This window comes from Monodon monoceros, unplaced genomic scaffold, assembly GCF_005190385.1.
Source record: "Monodon monoceros isolate NGI ecotype Baffin Bay Population unplaced genomic scaffold, NGI_Narwhal_1 Super_Scaffold_4, whole genome shotgun sequence".
Classification (NCBI taxonomy): domain Eukaryota; kingdom Metazoa; phylum Chordata; class Mammalia; order Artiodactyla; family Monodontidae; genus Monodon; species Monodon monoceros.
The window spans coordinates 13,955,461-13,980,097 of record NW_021703781.1 but is presented as its reverse complement, the minus strand read 5'-3'; the positions used below and the strand labels follow the sequence as shown (position 1 = coordinate 13,980,097).

Sequence of the window (24,637 nt, the reverse complement as noted above, 5' to 3'; positions counted from 1 at the left end):
TGTATATGCTGCCAGTGTGGTACGATGTGATATTTGTTTTTACCGCTCTAAATGATGCTGAGTTTGATCCCTTGGTTTAGATGGCGGTTGCCACATTTCTCTTCTGTGATATAATGGTTTTCCCTTTGCAATTCATAAGTAACCTTTGGGCTATTACATTGGGGCTGGGAGAATATTCTGTTATCCAACAAGCTTTCACTTAATGACTGTATCCATTTATGATCCTTGCCTAAATTATTAGGGCTTTACAAGACAGTGATTATCTAATTCTATTATTTTTTTCTATACTTTTTAGCTAATATTCTTCTGTAAGGAAAGCCATTCCTCTTCTTTCTCTTTCCATAGATTTGTGGATTTTTTTTTATTCAATGTTTTATCATTTATAGTCATTAATCATTTTGATAGATTAAATTTTCCTAATTTTGTTCAATGGAAGTTCCGTCAAACTGGCTTCTTTTTTCTTTTGACCTGCTTTTATATAAGTCTTTAAGAACTTTCTTACTTTCTGGCCCAAAAGGTGACCCAGGTTTGCCTTGTATTTTCTGTGCCTTAGACCTAGAGTCGGCCATTTCTCTAATGACTCCTGATTCCCTTTAATGGTGAATAGTACTTTGAAACCAAGATGTGGGCACTAGGTGTGCTCATTGTTATTAGGGATCACTTCTTTTAGGTCTTGAAAAGGACATAGCTATGGGAAAGACTTTTTTAAAAATCATGAGTTTATATTGATATTTATAGGCTTTGTTTTCTTGAATTACTTTATATTTGTATCTCTTTTTCTTATGCTGAAAATCTTAATTGCTAACCAACAGTAATATATTTCCTTATTTGTTTTATATGTTTCTTATTTGTTTTATACTATGATTATATAAAATAGTTTCATAATTATAGTACCAATACGATTGCTGACATAAACCCACCTGGGTAAGTTCAAGATGTCCTTGTAGTTCTTTTCCAACATACAGAAATTATGGAAACTTTCCAATATACAGAAAAGTTGAAAGAATTGTACAGTGAAGACTGATATATCCATCACCTAGAGTCTGCAGTTAATATTTTACTATATTTACTTTATCCTATATCCTTTTATTTATCTGTCAATTCATCTTATTTTTTATGATGCAGTTCAAAGAAAGTTCCTTTTTGTGAGTGTGTATGTGTGTATACATACAAATATACATACATTCTTGTGGATAAAGGGTTAGGAGACTATGTTTAAAAGTTACTTAAAATGATCTTTTTCTCTCTGTATGGTTATGTTATCAGTTTCATAAACAGTCATTTGTTACTTGTGTCAGTTTGGGGTTGCCTTTTTTTCCCTCTTTGAATAAATCATGCTTTCTGGATATGTTGTATTTCTTTTTCCCCAAAGCTGGATTAGTAGTACCTGCCTCTGTCCCCACTTCAAGAGGCAGCCACTGTTCTGCTTTTTTTCCCCCCACCATATGTTTTGCCTGTTCTAGAGCTTAATACAAATGGAATTGTCCAGTGTGTACCCTATCCTTTTCATCAGCATAATACTTTTGAGATTCTTCAGGTAGCTAGCGTATATCAGTGATTTGTTCCTCTTTATTGGTAAGTAATATTTCACTGTATGAATATACCATGGTGCCACTTCTTTCCTCTGGGGTTGACTTTTCTCTAATTTCTTCCTGGTTTTGGTTGCTTGCCAGTCCCTTCAGGTAGTTGTTTTTTAATAGTTTTTCCATATTTTATATTGTTTTCTATGGGAGAATTTCTCTGATATGAGCTATTCCAACATTACCAGAAGATAAATTCATTTTGTTGAATCTTGAGCAAATAAATTTTTAGTTTTTTCTACTTTATGAAATATTTTGAAATTTTCTTTCTGACTTAATATGGTCAATTTTCATGACTGTCATGGGCTTTTGAAGTTATATTTCATTTTTCAGAGTACGAAGTTCGATATGTATATATATATTTATATATATGCAAAAGATTAATGTTATTGATTATGTTTTTATCTTTTGACCGCTTGAACTATCTTTGACTGAAAGAGATAGGTTAAGATTTTTGTTATTAAGGTTTTGCTGTCTTACCCTTGTATATCCTGTACTTAATGTTTTATGAAACATTTGGTACTTTAGTACTTGTTATATATTTATTGCCAGTTGCAGCCTTTAGCATTATAAAAGTGTCCTTTTGTTGTTGTTGTCCTATAATGCTTTTGGATCTGAGTTCTACAGTTTCCTGAGAACAAGATCATATACCCTGATTTCTTATTGTTTGCATTTGTTTGGTGTATCTTTGCCCATCTCTTTAGTTTATTAGCCTTTGTGAATTGTTTGGTTGAAGGTGTGTTTCTTGTATTCATCCCAGAGTTCGGTTTTACATTATGAGCCTATCTGAAAATCCTTTTACTAGAGGAGTTAAGCATACTTACATATATATTACTGATATATTTGGTTTCAGCTTTGTCACATGTTCTTTTATGTTATGTTAACTTACGTGTATTATAATTATAGCTTGTCTTTTACCCTGTGGTCTGTTTTCTTTTTTTTAAATATTAATTTATTTATTTTTGGCTGCGTTGGGTCTTCGTTGCTGTGCGTGGGCTTTCTGTAGTTGTGGCGAGCGGGGGTACTCTTTGTTGCGGTGCATGGGCTCCTCATTGCAGTGGCTTCTCTTGTTGCGGAGCATGGGCCCTATCTAGGCACGTGGGCTTCAGTAGGTGTGGCTCGCAGGCTCTAGGGAGCAGGCTCAGTAGCTGTGACGCATGGGCTTAGTTGCTCCGTGGCATGTGGGGTCTTCATGGACCAGGGCTTGAACCTGTGTCCCCTGCATTGGCAGACGGATTCTTAACCACTGTGCAACCAGGGAAGCCTGGTCTGTTTTCTTTATTTAATTTAAGAAGAGTTTTATTGGTCATAGAAGTTACTAGAACTTTATATTTAAAAACTATATACTGATAACTTTATAATGACCTTAGTTCTTTTTTTCTTAGGCTTTTCCTATTTTGTTTTTCTGCTTTAAATGATATCATTTTGTTTCCACTTACTATTTTCTGTGTAGAAATCAATGAACTTATTCTATTTTCCCATGTCTTCCTTTTCTACCTTTCTTTTTTTTTTTAGGGTTGTATTTCTCCTTTGGTAGGTGGATAGTGTTTACATACTAATCTTGTACTTGTAACTTCACCTTTGTTTTAGTTTTTGATTTGCAATTAAATATATATAATGTTCACTACCTGTCCTTTTGTTGTACTTTCCAAAATTATCTCTTGTTTAGAGGAAGCTCATGAGCTAGTAGAGTCCACAACCTGAGTGCAGTTTTCTTCACATTCTTGCATGTTTAAAGTGCTTTTCTTTAGTGTTGGTACCTAAAGTGCAGCTTGGCTGGATACAAAATCCTTGGCCAACACTTTCTTTCCTTGAGCTTCTTGAATACCTTGCTCCATTGTTGTCGTGTTATCAGCAAACCTAATGTCTAATTTTTTTTCCTTTGTGGACTGATTTTTTTCCCTGTAAATGACTTGGTCTTTTTATCTGGAAGCTGAAAGATGTTTTCTTTATCTTAAAGGCTGGTAATTTTACTGGAATGTGACTACGGCTGAGCATTTTAGCTCATTTAGTGCCTTTTAAATATGTAGATTCAGTTCTTTTATTTTCAGGTTTTCCTGGAGTTAAAGCCTCCAGAAAACATTAATTCTGTCCTATCTCATTGTTTTAGTTTTCTTATTTAAGGACTCCAGTTGCACACAAGTTGGATCTTCTTTGCCTGTCTTCTATGTCTTTCACTTTTTCTTTGATGTTTTTAAACTCTTTATTTTATTTTTGTTCTTTTGGTTCTTTGGGTTCTCATCCACTGTGTCCCTTAGTGTACTTTCAGTTTTATATTTTTGTCCTTGGGCACCTTGTATTTACTCTTCATTTTAGAGATGATTTTATTTTTTCCAGCCTCTTTCCTTGTTCTCTTATTTTTTTTCTTCTTTTTGCATTATTTACCTGCTCTTTATCCTTTACTAATGTGAGGTGTTAGATTTCAGATTCATGGTTTCTCTCATATTTGCAATAGCTTACTTAGCTACACTTAATTCATTTTGGAGTATCGTGTTACCTTGTTTGTTATTCTATATTTTTTGGAAAGTTTTTGGTGGGGTATTTTTATCAGCTGAAGCATTCTGATTCTTTCTACTTTCACTTTATAATAGCTTTCTATGGGTGTTTGGATCCTTTTTTGTTGTTGTTCCTAATGAAACAAAATGAAATACGTAGGATGTAGCATTTTCCTGGGCCAAGTGATGGTGGTGGGGAGGGGGTTGGGTAAAAAGGCTTACTTGGTTTCTTAGTTCAAGAGTGTTTTCTATTATTGGAACTATGAAAAGTAGTTTCTTTAATAAATGGTTCCTTTTGGGATGTTGGTTGGTTGGTTTTCTGATCCTTTGATACTGGTTTGTTTCTTAGGGTTTTTAACTTAAGCTGCTTTCTCCTTCTTCTCCTCTTCCTCCTCCCCCTCCGTGTCCCTCTCCCCTTTCCCTCCTCCTCCCTTTTTTTTTCCATGGCCAAGTCTTCAAAGGATACCTCCCTTATTGCATGTCTGTCTTCTCCACAAGACTAACAACTTCTGAACCAGAATTATTTTGGAGCCCCTACCAGTGCTGTGGTAGCACTGGTTTTATATCCATTCTCTTTTCTTATGATCTTCTAGAGGAGATCATAAGTTGATCTTATTTGCGTTTTGCAATACCAGACTCTTTACTTGTGTAAGCCCTCCAGGAACTGGTTTTGATGCTTTCAGTTGTCAATTTCCTCTCTTACGTGTAAATTGAAGTTTGTGATAGTCTCTTTTCCAGTTATGCTGTCGGTGTGGGCTGTAGATGATTTTGCTTTCCTTGTTGACGTGAAACCTTTTGTAGGATTTCCTGGAGAGACTCTAGTTTAGGTGGCTACCATTATTTTACACAGACTGGAAAGTCATACTCTGATCACTTTAACAAATGATTTAGTGCCTCTTCCACATAAGCTCCAGGTTCCACATAAGCTCCAAGTTAATACTGAAGCCCAAAATACAAACACTCACAAAGTAATCCTAGTATTTGTGTAGCATTTCTAAGAATGATTCAGAATACATTAAAAATATTATTGCATTCAGTAGCTGTGAGGTAAGTAGATACTTCCTGCATTTTACAGGTGAGGTTGCTGAGGCTAAGAGGTTAACAGCAACTCATTAACCAGTTATTGATGGATAAGAGTCACACCTAAGACTTTAGTCTAAATCTACTGCTTGCTCCACCAAAAAGACATATCCTATTTTACTTCATTTAGTATTCACTAAGTCTTTACTGAATGCCTTAGAATGTACTGAGCTGTATACCAGGCACTGGTGATTGAGCAGTGAACAGAATAGACAAAAAAATCCCTATTCTTGCAGAGCTTACATTTTAGCAATAATATTCTCCTCTGCCCCAACCCACTAGTCTGTCTCTTGCCTTAACTTCTTAAAACTGTATTTGGCTTTGTGAAAATAATACTAGTCAAAGACATTTATAGTACCTAATTTTAGGTATCATTCACCATAATTCTGATTTTAATAACGCCACAAAAACTAGTTTCTCATACTCCAATTGCCTAGTTTAATTGCTTATATACTACAATATAAACAAAAATAAAAATGTGGATTGCCAGTGAAAATTATGTACTCCTGGTATTTCTACAATAAAACATGGTATAGTTAAGACATTAATTTTTTTTTTTTAAACTTTATATTGTTTGGTGTCTGTTGAAAAGAGGTTGTTGTCTCAAGGTTTGAAGTAGAAAACTCATCTTCCCAGCTTAACATAGTTATGAAGGTATTAATTTTATACCACATAGTTTTAGGGTGGTTTAAAAGTCCACATTAAGCATTTCTGTGTGTTTTAGTTTTCACTTATTTGCACAAGAGGTGAAGAATTTTATAACCTGCTTTGAAATAATAGAATAGTATTTAGAATTCTTCTAAATGCTTTGTTAATATAAAATTCTTTCATCATTGTGTTATTTCTCATTGTATCTTGTTAATTCTGGAAAAGAAATGCTATTTTAAATTCCCGTATGGAACAACATAAAATAGGATAATATGTATTTACTTGGCCAATTTTAATACAGATTTTTGAGCAACAAAGTGGCTGATTGGCACCCTCTGTTGGTCATTTTATTTACCTACAGGCAGAAATATAAGTTAATAAAACAAAGTTAAAAGTTTGTCTTATATATTTTTATCTCTATCTTTTAAATTACAAGTCTTACCAAAATAATGCTCTAAACTGGGTTCATAAGAATAAGGTACAAAAAAAAAAGAATAAGGTACACTATTATTTAGCTGTGCTTTCGTTTGAATGATTTTGTGGTTATTTGCTTTTTCCTCAGACTGGCTCTCTAACTGTAGCATTTAGAATTGACATTAACATTGCAGATTTTAAAACAACTATTGATTTAACTGTAGCAAACTATTAGCTACAGTAGCACATTATTAAACAGATAATGTTTAACAATTTATTGTCAATTTGGATTAATTAGAAAAACATCACATTTTAGCACCCTAAATAGCAGTTGAGTTATTTGAAATGAAAATAATTCAAGCTTCTGAAACATGAGTCTGGATTACTTTAGTTCATCTCTCAATTTTTTAAAGAAAGAATCATTCTGTAAGATTATATGGTTAATTGGATTTATATTACAATTTGATAATATTTGTATATAATAAGTTTGTTGACAGGTCCTGAAAATGCCTATGTAAGTAATTTTATACTTATAGGGGAGAAAGCTATACTCTGCCAGGTGGTTGAATAGTTTGGAGGGGAAAAATTTTTTTGGTAAATATTCAGCAAGTTTGCTTTTGGTGATTCTAGTATTTTAGAATTTCATTTGTCTGCCAAAGCCTCAAGTTTAATCCAATTTAATAATGCCTAATGGATTTCAATTTTAACATAATTTATGACCTATTCCATAATACTCAAGTTACTCACTGTATTAGAGCTTCCTTGTATTTTTTCACTGAAATAAATATTTTAAGAATTTATATTATGCATTGCTCATATAGAACGTGTTTTTAGAAGTATTACAAATGCCAACCAACTGTATTTATATTGTATTTCTTGTACCAATTTGAGGAAATTGAGATTTGTGTTTGGTTTCTAGTGGGCCTTTCAGTATATTATTTTCACCACAACATAGTAGACTATTCAATTGAATTTTTCACTCTGATGAATTAATAAGCCAGCTAAAATTCTCCGTGACAAACTGAACTTGAGTATAAAATACCGAACTTGACTCTTTTTAAAATTTATGATTCAACAAAACATTATTTTGAAATAATGAGTACTTTTATTTTTCACTGAGTGAATTTCCTTTTAACTTAAATACCAGTGTGACCATAAGGTAATTAGATAGGATCCTGAAAATTTATGGCTTTAAGTCTACAACATTACTTTAGTTACACCTAGTGCTTGATTCTGTAAATACCATATAAATGTCCCATATAAGCTTATCGACTTCAATACGTCAGTAAATTCTTTTTGCTCCTTTGGAATATATTTCGCCTTTAATACTTATGTGCTTAATCCACTAAGAGAGTAAAAAAAGGTGGGATGATGTATTTTGTTTTCAAATTTGGATGCATGATAATGAATATATTTGCAATCTTTTTAACAAGGCTACTGAAATGTGTTAAGGTGTGTCACTCTCCTGAAACTTAGTTAGATACACTTCAAACTCCCACCCAATCTTTCTCCAAAAGCCCTTTTAGAATCAGAACAGTATTCAAATGAAAAGTTTCTATCTTACCACGTATTTGAAGTACCTAGTTAAATTAACTGGCAGTTAATTGGCTAACCAAATTAAATAGAGGCCAAAAAAGAGTGCAAAGAAGAATACCCCTGGATACATTGCTCTAGAAATGGAATGCTAATCTCTAAATGCAGGTTATTAGGAAATAGGATATTGGATAACTATTCAGAGATGGGATTGATTTGGTCTAATAGAAGATAACTATTTTGAAAAAAAATTTTTTTTAATATTTAAGTATTTATTTATTTATTTAGTTGGTTGTGTCGGGTCTTAGTTGCAGCTCGTGGGCTCCTTAGTTGCAGCTCATGGGCTCCTTAGTTGCGGCTCACCAGCTTCTTAGTTGTGGTACGTGGGCTCCTTAGTTGTGGCATGCAAACTCTTAGTTGTGGCATGCACGTGGGATCCAGTTCCCATACCAGGGATCGAACCCAGGCCCCCTGCATTGGGAGCGTGGAGTGTTAACCACTGCACCACCAGGGAAGTCCCTGAAAAAAATTTTTATGATAATAGTATAGTCTACAGTCAGAACTGGAAGTGTCTTATATCCCAAGAATTTCCTTTGAGACCTTTTCTATTGTCATGATAATGTTTTCCTCTCCACATTTTATTCTCTCTAGAGGGCTACTCCCTTCCTTTGCCAACTTAGTTCATTTATTGTTTCAGTGTATGCTTAGCTTTTTAGAACTTCAAGGAAATGAAATATGATATTACCACACATGAATATGTAGCAGAGAGTAATTTTTTAAATATTTGTTAGATTTTATAAGGATAAGATACCCTTGGGCAGCATGTTCATGGTTGGGAAGTTCATTAACTTTTTCAGGCAACTATAATCTGGTAAGCTAGAAATATAATTTATGAAATGGTGATGCAAGGTATTATACTTCCTAGGACCTGTACAAATATTGCACATCTTGTTTTTAAATGTAAGAGGTCACAAAAGCCTTTCATTGTAGAGTAAGCCATTATATAATCATCAGGGAAGGTAAAGCTTGTATGAAAAAAATCAAAGATAATGGCTCTATATATTTCTTTTAAAGCCAGCTACTGTTGACTAAACATCATAAAGTTTGAGTCAAATAGTTTATGTTAACTGGAAGTCATTATTATTCAAGGATGTGTTTATTTTTAATATTTAGGCATTTGTGAAAGTTCGTTAAAACAATTGCTTATTAGAGAAGATCCTTTTTTTCATTAGGGTTTTTTTTCTTTTGACAGTGATGTGAATTTTGAAAGTAAAGCACGAACAGCATGTAAGGGAAAGATTGCCATATCAGGTATGCTATATTGGATCATTTTTCTATTGCTGAATAAATTCTATAAAGTAACTTCCTAGAGTTAGTGGGGCTTTTTAATTCCCTATGTCCATTTTCTTTTTTCATTTTATTTTGCATACCTCTATCAGAATATTTGTTCTAAAACACTGTTTTCATCATTATGCTCTACATTTGTGTAGAATTTTACAATTTGAGAAAACTGTTTCATGTATATTACATATATTATGAAGTTTTTTCCTCACTGCAACACTGTGTAATAGGTAGGGTAGTTCCCTTTTTCTATAGACTTAGAGGTTAAATGACTTTGGTTGAGCTGGGCTGCAAACTCAAGTCTTTAGACTCCCCATTCCGTTTTTGCTCAGAAGTTTCAATACTGCGTTTAACGTTTGTCTACTCCAGAATTTCCATGAGGGTTGGAACCCTGTTTGCTTTGTTCATCACTATATACCCAGGAGCTAACACAGTGCTTCTACGTAGTTATCACTCAGTGAATATTGATTGGATGGATGACTACACTCCATTGCCCATAGGATAGAGACTAGACATCCCCCTAGAGTTTTCTATTCCCAAATATTTTTCTAGTCATATCTTCCACTACTTCTATACATAAGCTGTCTGCTTTAACGAGACATTTCTCTTCCTGTTCTGTCAACACACCCCATGTTCCTAATACCCAGTTAGCTGTTGAAATAACTATATTATCTTCAGGATCTATTTGCTCATCTATAAAGCCTTCCCTGTTCCCTGCTAGAAATGTTTTTCCCTTCTGTAATTCTTAATGCAGTTAGGAGACACTTTACCACTAGATGGCACTTATGCTGTGTTGTCTCAGTTTCTCCAAAGTGTTAAGGAAGCTAAAGACAATGGCTTGGAGATGCCACAGATTGAAGTGAATAAATACATGGCTGACTCATGTGTATGCTAGTTAGATAATGTACCTTTTATAAATATTATCTCATTGGTACGTTTTGGAAACAACAGACCTCCAGCGGTCCTTAAGTAATAACTAGTTTGTTTCATTGGTTAAAAGCCTCAGGGAGGCTGCTGCTGTATTTCAGGCCCTCTTACCCAAGGAACTGTTTGGTTGTTTTTTCTTTTTTTTTTCCCAAGGAACTGTTTTTAAAAATGTCTTAAAAAAAAAAAAAAAAAAAAGTCTTCATGTTAAAAATTCTCCTACAGGAAGGATATACCTGAATTTTACATATGACATAATTGTCCTAAATCAGAGGAATTACCCTCAGCAAAAATTCTTCAGAAAAATATCTGAGCTATATATAAAAATCCATTGCTTGTTTTATAGTTATTTATATTTATGTTTTCATCTTTCCAATTATGAATGGAATAAAACATGTTTTATATCTTATTTATCCTTTTGATGCCAAGCATAGCACTTTTACATATTAGTTGTTCACTATGTTCAATACATTTTAATGTGAAAAAACAAAATATTATAGATCTTTAAAGGGGGTTCTCTAAAAATACTTAAACATAATCCTCCATTCCTTGCTTCTGATGTAGTGCCACTCAGTACACAAATGAGATGTGTTAAATTGCTGTTGAAGACTGAATGCCATGATAAAGTTAGCCTCTACTGTCATTTCATAATAGTTTATTGACTGCAGCAATCATGAAATTAGCATTAACTCTCCATTTAGAAGAGTGTTTAAATAAAAACATTTAAAGTAGAGAAAAAACTATTTTCTTGACCATGAATACTCGAGTATAGAAATTAAACTTATTTCTGCATGTGTTTCTTCTTTTTAAAAGATAATTTTAAATTAAATTAAGGAGCCAAAAGTCTCAGAAAATGGGATACATATGTAATTTGTTTACATCTTTGCTTAGGCTTAATTATATCTTGTCTGTATATTTGTGAAAGATAAAAACAAAGAACATTAAAAACTAATTCACCTTTATAAATCCATTTTCTTTTGACATGGGAATGAAAATGTGACTTTTGATCAAAATGAATATTTGCAACAAAGTTTCATAATGTTTCTGAGATTACATTGATTTCCAGGAGATACCTGGGATTTCTATTTCTAGCTTCACTCACTGGCCAGATCTTTATAAAAGTAAAAAGAATAATTGAGGTTTATCCCGATTGTTTCTGCTCAACACCAAATAATTGCATATGGTAATTGTCTCAGCCTATTCACTAACTACTAATTCGATGACTAAAGCCAGATCAGTTCACAAAGTACCTCGGTTTTCACTTTTGAAAACGATAGACTTCTAGGACCTGATAGCATCAAGTTAGCTATCCTATTATGGCTCTTTCGCTTTACCATTAAAGTGTCAATTAAGACATTAAAAAAAAGACAAAGGTAAGAGTACTGTAAATTAAAACTGAGTCAACCATTTGCAAGAAGCTGGAAGGAATTTCTACTCTTCGAGACTGAATTTTAAAATGTAGCTAATGAGTTACACATCTTTTGCCATCTGAACAGTACGTGACCACCTGGGAAATAGATAAGAAATGTCCACCTTCTCCTCTTGAGGATCTGACATAGCTAGGCATGGGAAAGGGCAAGACTGACCAATAGGCCATGGTTGTACAGCAAAGTAAGTAAGGGTCCATGTTCCTTCCAAGATAGTGTAAATAGTTAATACCACCCTACTAGAAAAAGAATAGCTGTGAAAAAGAACAGTTGTGAACTGCAGTGAGTCAGCAATTCTGGTCAAGCAAGAAGCAGGCCCTTTGACAGGACATCAGCCAAGTCATAATTATAAAACAATAAAGGTGAGCCCATTAAAATCAAGAACAAAATAGCAATGTCTATTATATTAATATTATAACAGAGTTTTAGAAATTTTAGCTAAAATAGTAAGAATGAAAGATGAAACTACTGAAAAGAAATAGATAAATTGAGTACTATTTGAAGATAATAGATTGCAGACCTAGAAAATATAAGGAAATTTACTGAAACATTGTTTGAATTAATAAAGAATTCAGTAAAAGTGGCTAGATTCAAGATATATACATAAAAAGTTGTAGCTGCTCTCAACACCAGCAAGAACGAGTTACAATAAAAGCAGCAAAAAACAAAAACATTAAATACCGCATGAATAACCTTAATAAAAATATGAGGGTAACTGTATTATGCTACTCTATGTAAATAGCATATTGTAAAGTTAACAGTTCCCAAGTTACTTTGGATACTAGAATTCTAATAAAACATTGGAGGGGGAATTTTGACACATTATTTCTAAGATTTACTTAAAGAAATTAGCAAGAGAGAATAAAATGTTTTTGGAAGGACATATTTCTGACAGATGGTAAAGTATATTATAATGTTTCAATGGTTATGATGGTATGGTATTGGTATCAGGATAGATGACGATTCAATTAGATCTATAAAGCATATAGCCAAGGAAAGAACACTTACTCAGAATGGCATATATGATAAAGATGGCATCATTCAATCAGTGAAGAAGAGAAGGTCTATTAAATATATAAATGGAGCTAGAACTGTTTTTATAAGAAGAATATTTATATGTTTACCTCACATACTCAAAAATCTTACAAATATTAAATAATTTTTTAAGATTCATTCATTCATTTATTTGGGCTGCATTGGGTCTTCATTGCCACGTGGGCTTTCTTTAGTTGCGGCGAGGGGGGGTTATTTGTTGTTGCCGTGCATGGGCTTCTCATTGTGATGGCTTCTCTTGTTGTGGAGCACGGGCTCTAGGCTCACGGGCTTCAGTAGTTGTGGCACACAGGCTCAGTAGTTGTGGCTCACAGGCTCTAGAGCACGGGCTCAATAGTTGTGGCTTGCAGGCTCTAGAGTGCAGGCTCAGTAGTTGTGGCACCTAGGCTTAGTTGCTCTGCGGCATGTGGGATCTTCCTAGACTAGGGCTCGAACCCGTGTCCCCTGCCTCGGCAGGCAGATTCTGAATCACTGCGCCACCAGGGAAGTCCCTAAATAATTAATTTTTAAAAGTACAAACCATAAATATATTTTTAAAAAGAAAAGGAAAAATGGGCCATGGATACAAACATATTCACTGAACTGGCCAGTAAGTTTATTAACATTTTTCTTAGTCAAGAAAATGCAAATGTCCAGTGGCTAAGACTCCATGTTCCCAATACCTGCCTTCGATCCCTGGTCAGGGAACTAGATCCCACATGCTACAACTAGAGATCCCACATGCAGCAATGAAGATCCCGCGTGGTGCAACTAAGATCCGGTGCAGCCAAATAAATAAATAAATATTTTAAAAAAGAAAAGAAAACGTAAACAATTAAATCCTGTCACTTGACTATTAGTAAATATATGTATATTTAATTGAAGTACAGTCAGTTTACAATGTTGTGTTACTTTCTGGCATACAGCAAAGTGATTCAGTTATACATATATGCTTGTGTATATATATATATTCTATTTCATATTCTTCTCTATTATAGGTTATTACAAGATATGAATATAGTTCCCTGTGCTAAACAGTAGGACCTGTTGTTTATTTTATATATAGTAGTTTGTATCTGCTAATCCCAAACTCCTAATTTATCCCTCACCCACCCCCTTTCCCCTTTGGTAACTGTAAGTTTGTTCTCTGTGTCTGTGAGTCTATTTCTGTTTTGTAAATAAGTTCGTGTTGTATTTTAGATCCAAAATATAAATGATACCATATGGTGTTTGTCTTTCTCTTTTTGACTTGCCTCACAGTATGATAATATCTAGGTCCATTCATATTGCTGCAAATGGCATTATTTCATTCTTTTTTATGGCTGAGTAGTATTCCATTGTATTTATGTACCACATCTTTTTTATTCATTCATCTCTCAATGGACATTTGGGTTGCTTCCATGTCTTGGCTGTTGTAAATAGTGCTGCTATGAACATTGGTGTGCATGTATTTTTTCAAATTATAGTTTTGTCCGGATATATGCCCGGGCTAGGATTGCTGGATCACATGGCAACTCTATTTTTAGTTTTTTGAGGAACTTCCATACTGTTCTCCATAGTGGCTGCACCAATTTACATTCCCACAAACAGTGTAGGAGGGTTCCCTTTTTTCCATACCCGCTCCAGCATTTGTTACTTGTAGACTTTTTCACGATGGCCATCCTGACCAGCATGAGATGGTACCTCACTGGTTAGGTAATTTTTGTAGTTTTGATTTGCATTTCTCTAAAAAATAGTGATGTTGAGCATCTTTATGTGCCTGTTGGCCATCTGTATGTCTTCTTTGGAGAAATGTCTATTTAGGATTTCTTCCCATTTTTTGATTGACTTGTTTGTTTTTTTTGTTACTGAGTTGTATGAGCTGTTTATATGTTTTGGAAATTAAGGCCTCGTGGATCGCATCATTTACAAATATCAATACTTTCTCCCAGTCCATAGATTGTCTTTTCGCTTCGTTTATGATTTCCTTTGCTGTGCAGAAGCTTTTAGATTTGATTAGGTCCCATTTGTTTGTTTTTGCTTTTATTTCTATTGCCTTGGGAGACTGACCTAAGAAAACATTGGTATGATTTATGTCAGAGAATGTTTTGCTTATGGTCTCTTCTAGGAGTTTTATGGTATCCTGTTTTATATTTAAGTCTTTAAGCCATTTTGAGTTTTTGTGTATGGTGTTGAGGGAGTGTTCTAACTTCATTGATTTACATGTAGCTGTCCAGCTTTCCCAACATCACTTGCCAAAGAGATTGTCTTTTTTCCATTGTATATTCTTGCCTCCTTTGTTGAAAATTAATTGACTATTGGTGTGTGGGTTTATTTCTGGGCTCTCTTTTCTGTTCTGTTGATCCATATGTCTGTTTTTGTGCCAGTCCATGCTGTTTTGATTACTGTAGCTTTGAGGTATTGTCTGAAGTCTGGGAGAATTATGCCTCTAGCTTTGTTCTTTTTCCTCAGGATTGCTTTGACAATTCTGGGTCTTTTATGGTTCTGTATAAATTTTACGATTATTCAAGTTTGGTATAAAGTGACAGGGGTTAATGTGACAGGGATTGCATTAATTCTGTAGATTGCTTTGGGTAGTATGGCCATTTTAACAATATTAATTCTTCCAATCCAAGAGCATGGTATATCTTTCCATTTCTTTAAATCATCTTTAATTTCCCTTATCAGTGTTTTTATAGTTCTCAGCATATGTCACCTCCTTGGTCAGGTTTATTCCTAAATATTTTATTTTTTTGATGTGATTTTAAAAGTGATTTTTTTTTTTTAACTTTCCCTTTCTGGTATTTCATTGTTATCGTAAGTAAATGCAACAGATTTCTGTATGTTAATCTTGTATCCTGCTACCTTGCTGAATTTGTTTATCAGTTCTAATACTTTTTGTATGGAGTCTTTAGGGTTCTTTCTATGTACTATCATGCCACCTGCATATAATGACAATGTAACCTATTGCCTTCCAATTTGGATATATTTTATTTATTTTTTTCTTGTCTGATTGCTGTGGCTAGACTTCCAATGCTATGTTGAATAGAAGTGGTGAAGGAATTCCCTGGTGGTCCAGTGGTTAAGACTTTGTGCTTTCACTGCCGTGGGCCCGGGTTCAGTCCCTGGTTGGGGAATTAAGATCCCACAAACTATGAGGTGCGACCAAAAAAAAAAGTGGTTAGATTGGGCATCCTTGTCTTGTTCCAGAATTTAGTGAGAAGGCTTTCAACTTGTTGAGATATGTTTCCTCTATACTCACTTTGGTAAGAGTTTTTATCATGAATGGATGTTGAATTTTATCAAGTGCTGTTTTTGCATCTATCGAGATAATCATGTGGTTTTTGTCCTTTCTTTTGTTGATGTGGTGTATCACATTGATTGATTTGCATATGTTGAACCATCCTTGTGACCCTGGGATAAATCCAACTTGATCATGGCATATGGTCTTTTTTATGTGTTGTTGGATTTGGTTTGCTAATATTTTGTTGAGAATTTCTGCATCTGTATTCATCAAAGATATTGGCCTATAATTTTCTTTTTTGATAGTGCTTTTGTCTGATTTTGGTATCAGGGTGATGGTGGCTTCATAGAATGACTTTGGGAGCGTTCCCTCCTCTTCAGTGTTTTGGTATAGTTTGAGAAGGATTGGTCTGAGTTCTTTGTATGTTTGGTAGAATTCCACAGTGAAGCCATCCAGTCCTGGACTGCGTTTTGCAGGGAGTTTTTGTTTTTGTTTTTTGTTTGTTTGTTTAATTAATTATTTTTTTGTTAAATTTTTGGCTGTGTTGGGTCTTTGTTGCTGGGCGTGGGCTTTCTCTAGTTGAGGCGAGCAGGAGCTATTCTTCATTGCGGTGTGCGGGCTTCTCATTGTGGTGGCTTCTCTTGTCACAGAACACGGGCTCTAGGTGTGTGGGCTTCAGTAGTTGTGGCACGTGGGCTCAGTAGTTGTGGCTTGTGGGCTCTAGAGCACAGGTTCAGTAGTTGTGGCGCATGGGCTTAGTTGCTCTGCAGCATGTTGGATCTTCCCGGACCAGGGCTTGAACCCATGTCCCCTGCATTGGCAGGCGGATTCTCAACCACTGCACCACGAGGGAAGCCCCTGGGGTTTTTGGTTTTGGTTTTTTTTGGAGATTCTATTTCACTTCTAGTGATTGGTCTGTTCAAATTATCCATTTCTTCTTGATTCAATTTTGGTGGGCTCTATGTTTTTAAAAACTTGTCCATTTCTTCTAGGTTGTTCAGTTTGTTGGCATATAATTGTTCATAGTGTTCTCTTATGGTTTTTTTGTATTTCTGAAGTATCCATTCTTACTTCTCCTCTTTCATTTCTTATTTTGTTTATTTGGGTCCTCTCTCTTCTTGGTGAGCCTGACTAGAGGTTTGTCCATTTTGTTTACCCTTTCAAAAAACCAGCTCTTGTTTTTATTGGGTTTTTTTTTATAGTTTTTAAATCTCTATTTTATTTATTTCCTCTTTGATCTTTATTGTTTTCTTCCTTCTGCTGACTTTAGGTTTAGTTTGTTCTTTTTTTTTCTAATTCTTTCAGGTGGTAGGTTAGGTTATTTATTTGAGATTTTTCTTGTTTTTTGAGGAAGGCCTGTATTGCTATGAACTTCTGTCTCAGGACTGCCTTTGCTGCATGCCACAGATTTTGAATGGTTGTGTTTTTACAGTCATTTAAACTTAATTGATATTTTCAGGACATTATATCCAAAAAAATCCAGAATATACATTCTTTTCAAGTGCACATGGAACACTGTCTAGGATAGACCCACATACTAGGACACAAAACAAGCCTCAGCAAACTTAAGAGGATAGAAAGTTTTTCAAGCATCTTTTCCATGTACAACGGCATGAAACTGAAAATAAACCACACAAAGAGAAACAAGAAAAAACAATTACATGGAGACTAAACAACATGGTACTAAAAAACCAGTGGGTCAGTGATGAAATCGAAGAGGGAATTAAAAAATACTTTGAGACAAATGACAATGAAAACACAACCATAAATTAGTAAATATATTTTAAAAATTATTGTTGGATGAAATGTATGTAAAGTGTTTAGCCAAGCTTTCTACCTGGTTGGGCAGAATAGGGATGGAGTAATACAAAGATGTTCTAGAAAGGAAATTGGAAATAGGCACTAAGAACCTTAGAATTCTAAACAAATAAAAATGTAGACAAAAGATCATGGGATCTAAAAGTGAAGCACATCATAAAGGTAGCCAAATAGCTTATGTTCAGAAAGATTTATAATTATTTGAAAGTGACATAATTAATAGGTATGAAAAATATGCAAATAAACTTCCTAAGTGTAATAAGGAAATGTCTTAAACAGAAATTTTCCAGAAAGGTTAGATATTGTTTTTGTACTGAGTACAAAATTAAAAATTAAAACTAACTTCACTTTATCATTGAGATTTCTACTGTGCTGTGTTATGCTGTAATCACACATCTTAATCTATTTGGTAATACCTTAATTCTCTAACTTTGAAACTAGGCAGATAACATAAGAATGTCAGGAAAATTGTTACTACATAATGTTAACCTAGTATTAGAAGTAAAGGGAAGAATGGAGAAAACTAGGAAGGCAAAATTTTGACTGTGTCAAAGCTCTAGATTAATTTCCGGAATAAAGATTGTTAACACAGTCACTTTGGAGTTTGAAGAACGTGTGAATGAGAGGAATATGTTTAGCTCACTTTTAGAACGTACGCCCTTTTCTTGGCCTGAAAGAAGTAATACATTCCTCTTTTTAGTTTTCTTAAGGAAAATGCTAGTTTGTAACATGAATATACAAAGATCTGCAAATTCTTTTGTAGACAAGTTAAATCTTCTTAATGGAGAGATCTTGGATTTGTTTGTTAAGAGCTGGGTCTCTCCCAGAAACCAATGATCTTAGACAAGTCAATCTTAGACAACTTAATTTTCTTCATCTTTAAAGTTTGCATAGTGGACAAAAGTTCTAAAGTCATTTCTACCTCTACTATTCTATGATTTTGAAATATATTTAACTACATTTGCTGCTAGAACACTAGGTTACCCAAATTTCACCTATTTCAAAAACATAAATCATGAAAAGAAAATTTTATGGCATAAGCTTATTACAGACCTTTCTTAATCAATTAATTTCTTGAGTAGTAGTTGGTGGGTTTTTTTAGTAAAATAAATATAACAGATTTTATATTCCCAGTCTAAGCTGTTTTTAAGAGAAAACATTATTGTGTTTGAATATTTAAATAATAAATAAATATTGGCTTTAATGGTCAGAATCCATTGTGGAATTCAGAGGTTTATTTCACTCTAAGAAATGAAATTTACCAAAATTATTACTTGTCATTTCTTTTCCCCCTCCTCTATAGATATTCGTATACCACTAATGTGGAAAGACTCTGATCACTTCAGCAGTAAAGAACGTATGTATGATTTTAATTGTAATTGAAATATCTTCTGTAATATGTAGTAAATTTGAGATTATTAGGAGAAAAAACTGCTTCTCCACTGAAATAAATGGATGTCATTTGACAGAATAAGCAGAATCTTGTTGATAGGAACCTGTGCAAGGATGGTGAGTAACAGGTAATAGAGAAGGGAATTGTGCAATAAAAGGAAATGTTTGAGTCATGGTAAAGGCAACATTATTTGACGGAGATCCTGGAGATCTTTCTGCGTTGTTTTCTTACTTCAGATTATTTAACAGGATGTAAGAGGAAAAGATTTTTAGCTTGATCTGATTGTTTTCCCCTTCAGCATTTTATGGCTTCATATAGTCTTAACAAATCCATGCATTGTGGGTCATGGAAATTAACCTCAAATGATTTTTAGCTGTTAGAGGCAAAGCAGAAAAGATATGATAATCCTTTATCTTTCTTGTCTATTGTGATAGCTTTAAAATCTGAATCACATTGAGCACAATTAGTTTTATATGAAAAATCCAAAATCAGGTTAGTATATTTGTTATTCAATTAGGAAATATAAATTACTTTACAAAGGAATACATGCAGGTATTAAGTACATCTTTCTGATTACAGTAGAGAGTTAAGTTTTTCTGAAGAGGTACATTTTCTCAGTAATGAGGTTTCAGTCCTTTAATCACCTAATACTTTTTAAAAACATCATCAAATTAGAAGGCCCAGCAGCTATGGTTTTTGTGTTCACATGTCTACTTTTTATTGTTTTTGTGGTTTCCTCCCTTTCAGTTTGGTGGAAAATGTTTTGCTGTTAATGTGCTTGCTCCTAACCTCTCATAATAGAAAACTTATTTTTCTTAAAATATACTTGGAAACCAAATGACAGGGGTAATAGTATGTACATAAAATAATAAATTTGCTATTAATTAAAGCTTAAAGAGTTTTCTAGGAATAAAATTTGTGAGTTTGGTGGGTACTTTAGGCTGCTGAGAGGCCTCTATTTTTAACTTTATTTTTTGATACTCCCTACTTTAATTGTTGTGCCTTAGTTGGGCAAGCTATTAATATATATTGGCAAAACAGTCTCTATAAAAAGTTAAAGGATTACAGTGTACAATGTATGAAAATAAGAATCTATTAGCAAATATTTAGGCTAATTATTTTCATTTTCAAGCAGATTTTAACATAATATAGGCATGATTCATCACATGAATCATTGTGTTATGTTGTTTTTCTTCTCTAGGATCACAGCGCTATGCCATTTTTTGTTTATTCAAAATGGGAACTGAAGTTTTTGATACTGACATGGTGATTGTGGATAAAACAATCACAGATATATGTTTTGAAAATGTGACCATATTGTAAGTATTTTTTAATCTTCATTGAATGAAAAGAATCTAAAATTCTACCTTTTTCAAAGGAAGGCAAATTTATTGGATTATTTTTGAAGCATTAAAATCTTTAAATGTTTAAATTGATTTTGAACATTGCATTATTCAAAATAAGCCCATCTCTGCATTTGAGATTTTTCCAGTGTAAAATAAAGTGGAAATCATGTAATATTAGTAGTAAGACTATGAATACAGTGGAATCTCATTATAACATTATTTTATATAGAGTGAATTTGGGCATAAAAGAGGTTCTTACATCTCATATAGGAGATTTGGTTACAGAAATACCAAAATAGTATAACAACTTTATGAGATAGTTCTGAAATATGTACCATAGGCAAAGTACTTTGGTAAAATTTTGAGATGTTCTTTTTCTTATGGTGCACTTTCATGTTTTCACTCCAAAACAATAAAAAGTTGGGTGATCCTCAGGGCTGTTTTTATTGCCCCTGCTCTTTTACAGGCTCATTTTATTGTGGTCATAATATAGAACCAGAAAGAACTCCTCAGGTAGCCATAGAAATCATTTTTAACTAACATAAGTTTTTCCTGGCCTTTTTTTCTATTGGCCTAAATCAGTATGTGATTTTTATTTCTTACAGGGTTTCAAAGACAGTATCTTTGCATCCAAATATTAATAACTACTTAACTATTAAAATCAATATACATGTTTTTTCCATCTTCTATGGAGCTATATACAGTTGAGATTGAAAGTACTAGTTTTGCCACTCATGTAGCATTAAAAAAATGATTGCAAACCATGTTTTGTGGCTTTGGTTCAGTGTCCCATAAGGAATTGTACAGCACAGAAAAATATAATACATTTTTCTGAGTTGTCAGCAGTAGTGCAGGCCATCTTATAAGCTCTACTGAACCAAAGAAATTTATTTATGATGCCCCAAATATTGCCAAATGTTTACATAATTGAGACTTAAAAATAAATATTTATTATTTATCTAAATATACTTATTTCCATTATCAACTATTACTAGTGCATCTTTTCTTGCCAAAATCATCCTGTTAATGGACTCTTTTCTTCACATCACTTTGCTATTGTTTGTTTTTACCACAAAGACAAAAATCATAATTTTTTTCACAGAAAGAACAATGCAAGTTACTTGGGAAGACAACTCATGATTTATAATTTTTTTTTAATTCTGTAAATATTTTAAATTGTTCTAAAAATAACTGCTCACAGATGTTCTAAATGTTATTTTAAAATGTGCTTTTTGTTATGATTGTTTTAATAAGTATTCAATATTTATGAATCTCTGGTTTTTCTCTAAATATTGACATTTGTTAGTCATTACCAGGAATACTGTATGTTTCAGAGTTGCCAAATAATAAACTATAAAAATATTTGGAAGTTATTCCTTGGATTTATTCAAACTATAGTTTGGCTATTTAAATCTTAAAAAGTCTATGCTGTGTTTTTAAAATATCTGAGGCTGATGGATTGTCCTCTACAGACAACATCTACTGCTGATGGACCTCCTTTGCGATTTGAAGTATATTTTACTGTTACTAACATCACCACAATCGTTTATAGTAAAGATAGTTCACTGTGTCTGAGAAAGAGCAAAGCCAATCTTGGCATTGCAGATATTCTGCATATTGGTTTAATAAATACATACTGAATATCTTTTATGCTAGATTAAGAATGCAAAGATTACCGAGACATCACTCCCCCTCAAGGAGTTCATGCCTTGAAATATATCTCTTTATATTCATTTTTTTGTTTGTTGTCTCCTGTACAACTAAATAGTGAAATGCTATTTCAGAGTTATTAGGTACAAAGGTGGAGCGGGGAGGAGGGGCGCGGTGTTGAGTGGACTGTATGACTCTTTATGAAAAAGGCGTGAAAACTAAAGGTTTCAGCAGAAGAAAGCTTTTGTTTCTTTTAATTTTCTTTGTGTTCTTTGTTTTCAAATCTTTTTCCTTTGGAGGAATCGTGATTTCAGGAAATCATACATGTAATGTAAATACCTTAAAAACAGCTATATTATAGGAATGAAAAGGAGAAATAGCATTGGCAACAAAATGACCAGGGCATTTTATTCTTTTCCTTTAAATAATTTGCCTGTAAATATTGGTTAAGTTGAGTTAAGATTGCCCTACTTTAGAAGCTGGTAGCTCTCGAAGTTGTAGTGACTCTCTCAGGTCATTTAGATACTAAATAAACACTGGGATATTCTATCTCATTAACATATATTAACATAAACCTGTTCCAAATGCTGCTTTTAAATGTTATGAAAACATCACAGGATGTTATTTTATTTTCTACTGAGTTAAATTTCTAACATTATGATTGTCCTTGTTTTTAGTAATGAAGCAGGGCCAGACTTTCAGATAAAGGTGGAAGTATATAGTTGCTGTACAGAAGACTCTTCTATAACCAACACACCAAAAAAATTAGCTAAGAAACTGAAGACATCTATAAGCAAAGCTACAGGGAAGAAAATAAGTTCAGTGCTTCAAGAAGATCATGAAATGTGCTTGTCCTTCAGTTCTGCTATTTAGTAAGTTTTCTAATACAATATTTACAGTGATACAGTATAATTATGTATTTGTGACATTTTAAACTATTGTATATGGAGAATATCTTTACATTTTAAATGGGAAAAAACATCCTGAGGCAGGAATATAACTTGGTTGTCTGACATTTACCCAGCTGAGTTATCCTTAATACCTTCCTTTGAAAGTAGAAAGTTGGGGCTTCCCTGGTGGCACAGTGGTTAAGAATCTGCCTGCCAACGCAGGAGACACGGGTTCGAGCTCTGGTCCCGGGAAGATCCCACATGCCGCGGAGCAACTAAGCCCGTGTGCCATAACTACTGAGCCTGCGCTTTAGAGCCCACAAGCCAAAACTTCTGAAGCCCGCACACCTAGAACCTGTGCTCTGAAGCAAGAGAAGCCCCCGCAATGAGAAGCCCGTGCACCGCAACAAAGAGTAGCCCCTGCTCGCCGCAGCTAGAGAAAGCCCGCGTGCAGCAACGAAGACCCAACGCAGCCAAAAATAAATTAATTAATTAATTTAAAAAAAGAAAGTAGAAAGTTGGGTGACAGTGTGCTTTTAGTGATTTTGAATTCCAGTATCTAGCAGAAAGATGAATTATTTTTCTTGAAAAGGGACTATCTACATGTTAAGTTGTTTGCTACATATAAGTCTACTAATTGGATTTCTGCATATGTCATGCATTAGTCTTAAAGATTTTAAAAAATATTTTATTTCTTTATAACAAAACCACATTACCATTATCACATCTAACAAAATAAAAAATAAGCTCTGAATATCATCTGATGTCCAGTCTGTGTTCAAATTGCCCCAATTCTGAGGAAGTTCTCTTCTGATCTGTGCAAGTGAAGATGCAAACAAGGTCTACAACATTGCATTTAGGTGAGTCTTTTAAGTTTCTTTTAATCTTTAACAATTTCCCATCTACTTTTTTCCTTGCCATTATTTATTGAAGAAGCCAGATCTTATAGATTTCCCATATTTTGAATTTATCTGATTCCATCTTTGTGGTCTTTTTAAACATCTTTTTCTATCCCCTGTGTTTCCTACAACTTGTAGTCAGATCTAGAGGACTGATTAGTTTCAGGTTCTCTTTTAGGACAATGTACTTTCTACTGTATCCCATTTGGAGGTCTTGTCTCACTTTTACTCGTGTTAAACCTGACCAGTGGGTTCAGGTGTTGTCAGCCTGATCCATCCATTATAAAGTTCCCTATCAATCTTTTATCTAATGGTGTTAGCAGCTATTGCAGGTCATTCATTATTTAATTAGGGGTTATAATTTGGTGACTTTCTAAATTTGTCCTTTATTTATTTATATTTTATCTTGATTCTTTTCTCTCTTTTTTAAAAAAAATATTTATTTATTTATTTTTGGCTGCGCTGGGTCTTTATTGCTGCATGCGGGCTTTCTCTAGTTGCAGAGAGCAGGGGCTACTCTTCGTTGCGTTGCACAGGCTTCTCATTGTGGTGGCTTCTCTTGTTGCAGAGCACAGGCTCTAGGTGCGCGCACGCGCTTCAGTAGTTGTGGCTTGTGGGCTCTAGAGCACAGGCTCAGTAGTTGTGGCGCGTGGGCTTAGTTGCTCCATGGCATGTGGGATCTTCCCGGACCAGGGCTCTAACCCATGTCTCCTGCATTGGCAGGCGGATTCTTAACCAATGCGCCACCAGGGAAGTTCTGCATTTATTTTTAAACCTAGAATTCTCTCAAAGAAGAGCTTTCTTTTGTTAACTCTCTGGATATAAATGCAAAAAAATTGGTGGAGGAGAAGGAGGAAAAAAATACTTGGTTCCTTCATTTTAGAATAGTAAGTTGATGTTCTACCATGGAGGTGATCAATGTTTTGTTTTATTTGAACTCTTGT

The 24,637-nt window shown here is 33.9% G+C and overlaps 1 protein-coding gene across 1 annotated transcript in view; it reads left to right on the top strand.

The window, feature by feature from the left end:
• The window catches only part of RTKN2 (rhotekin 2), a 76,870-nt gene that overhangs the window by 13,674 nt on the left and 38,559 nt on the right, over positions 1–24,637 (top strand). The window contains exons 3-6 of the mRNA XM_029200874.1: positions 9,003–9,061; positions 18,819–18,872; positions 20,110–20,227; positions 22,582–22,776. Of these exons, the coding sequence (XP_029056707.1) occupies positions 9,003–9,061; positions 18,819–18,872; positions 20,110–20,227; positions 22,582–22,776 (426 nt within the window). The remainder of the gene's footprint in view (positions 1–9,002; positions 9,062–18,818; positions 18,873–20,109; positions 20,228–22,581; positions 22,777–24,637) is intronic.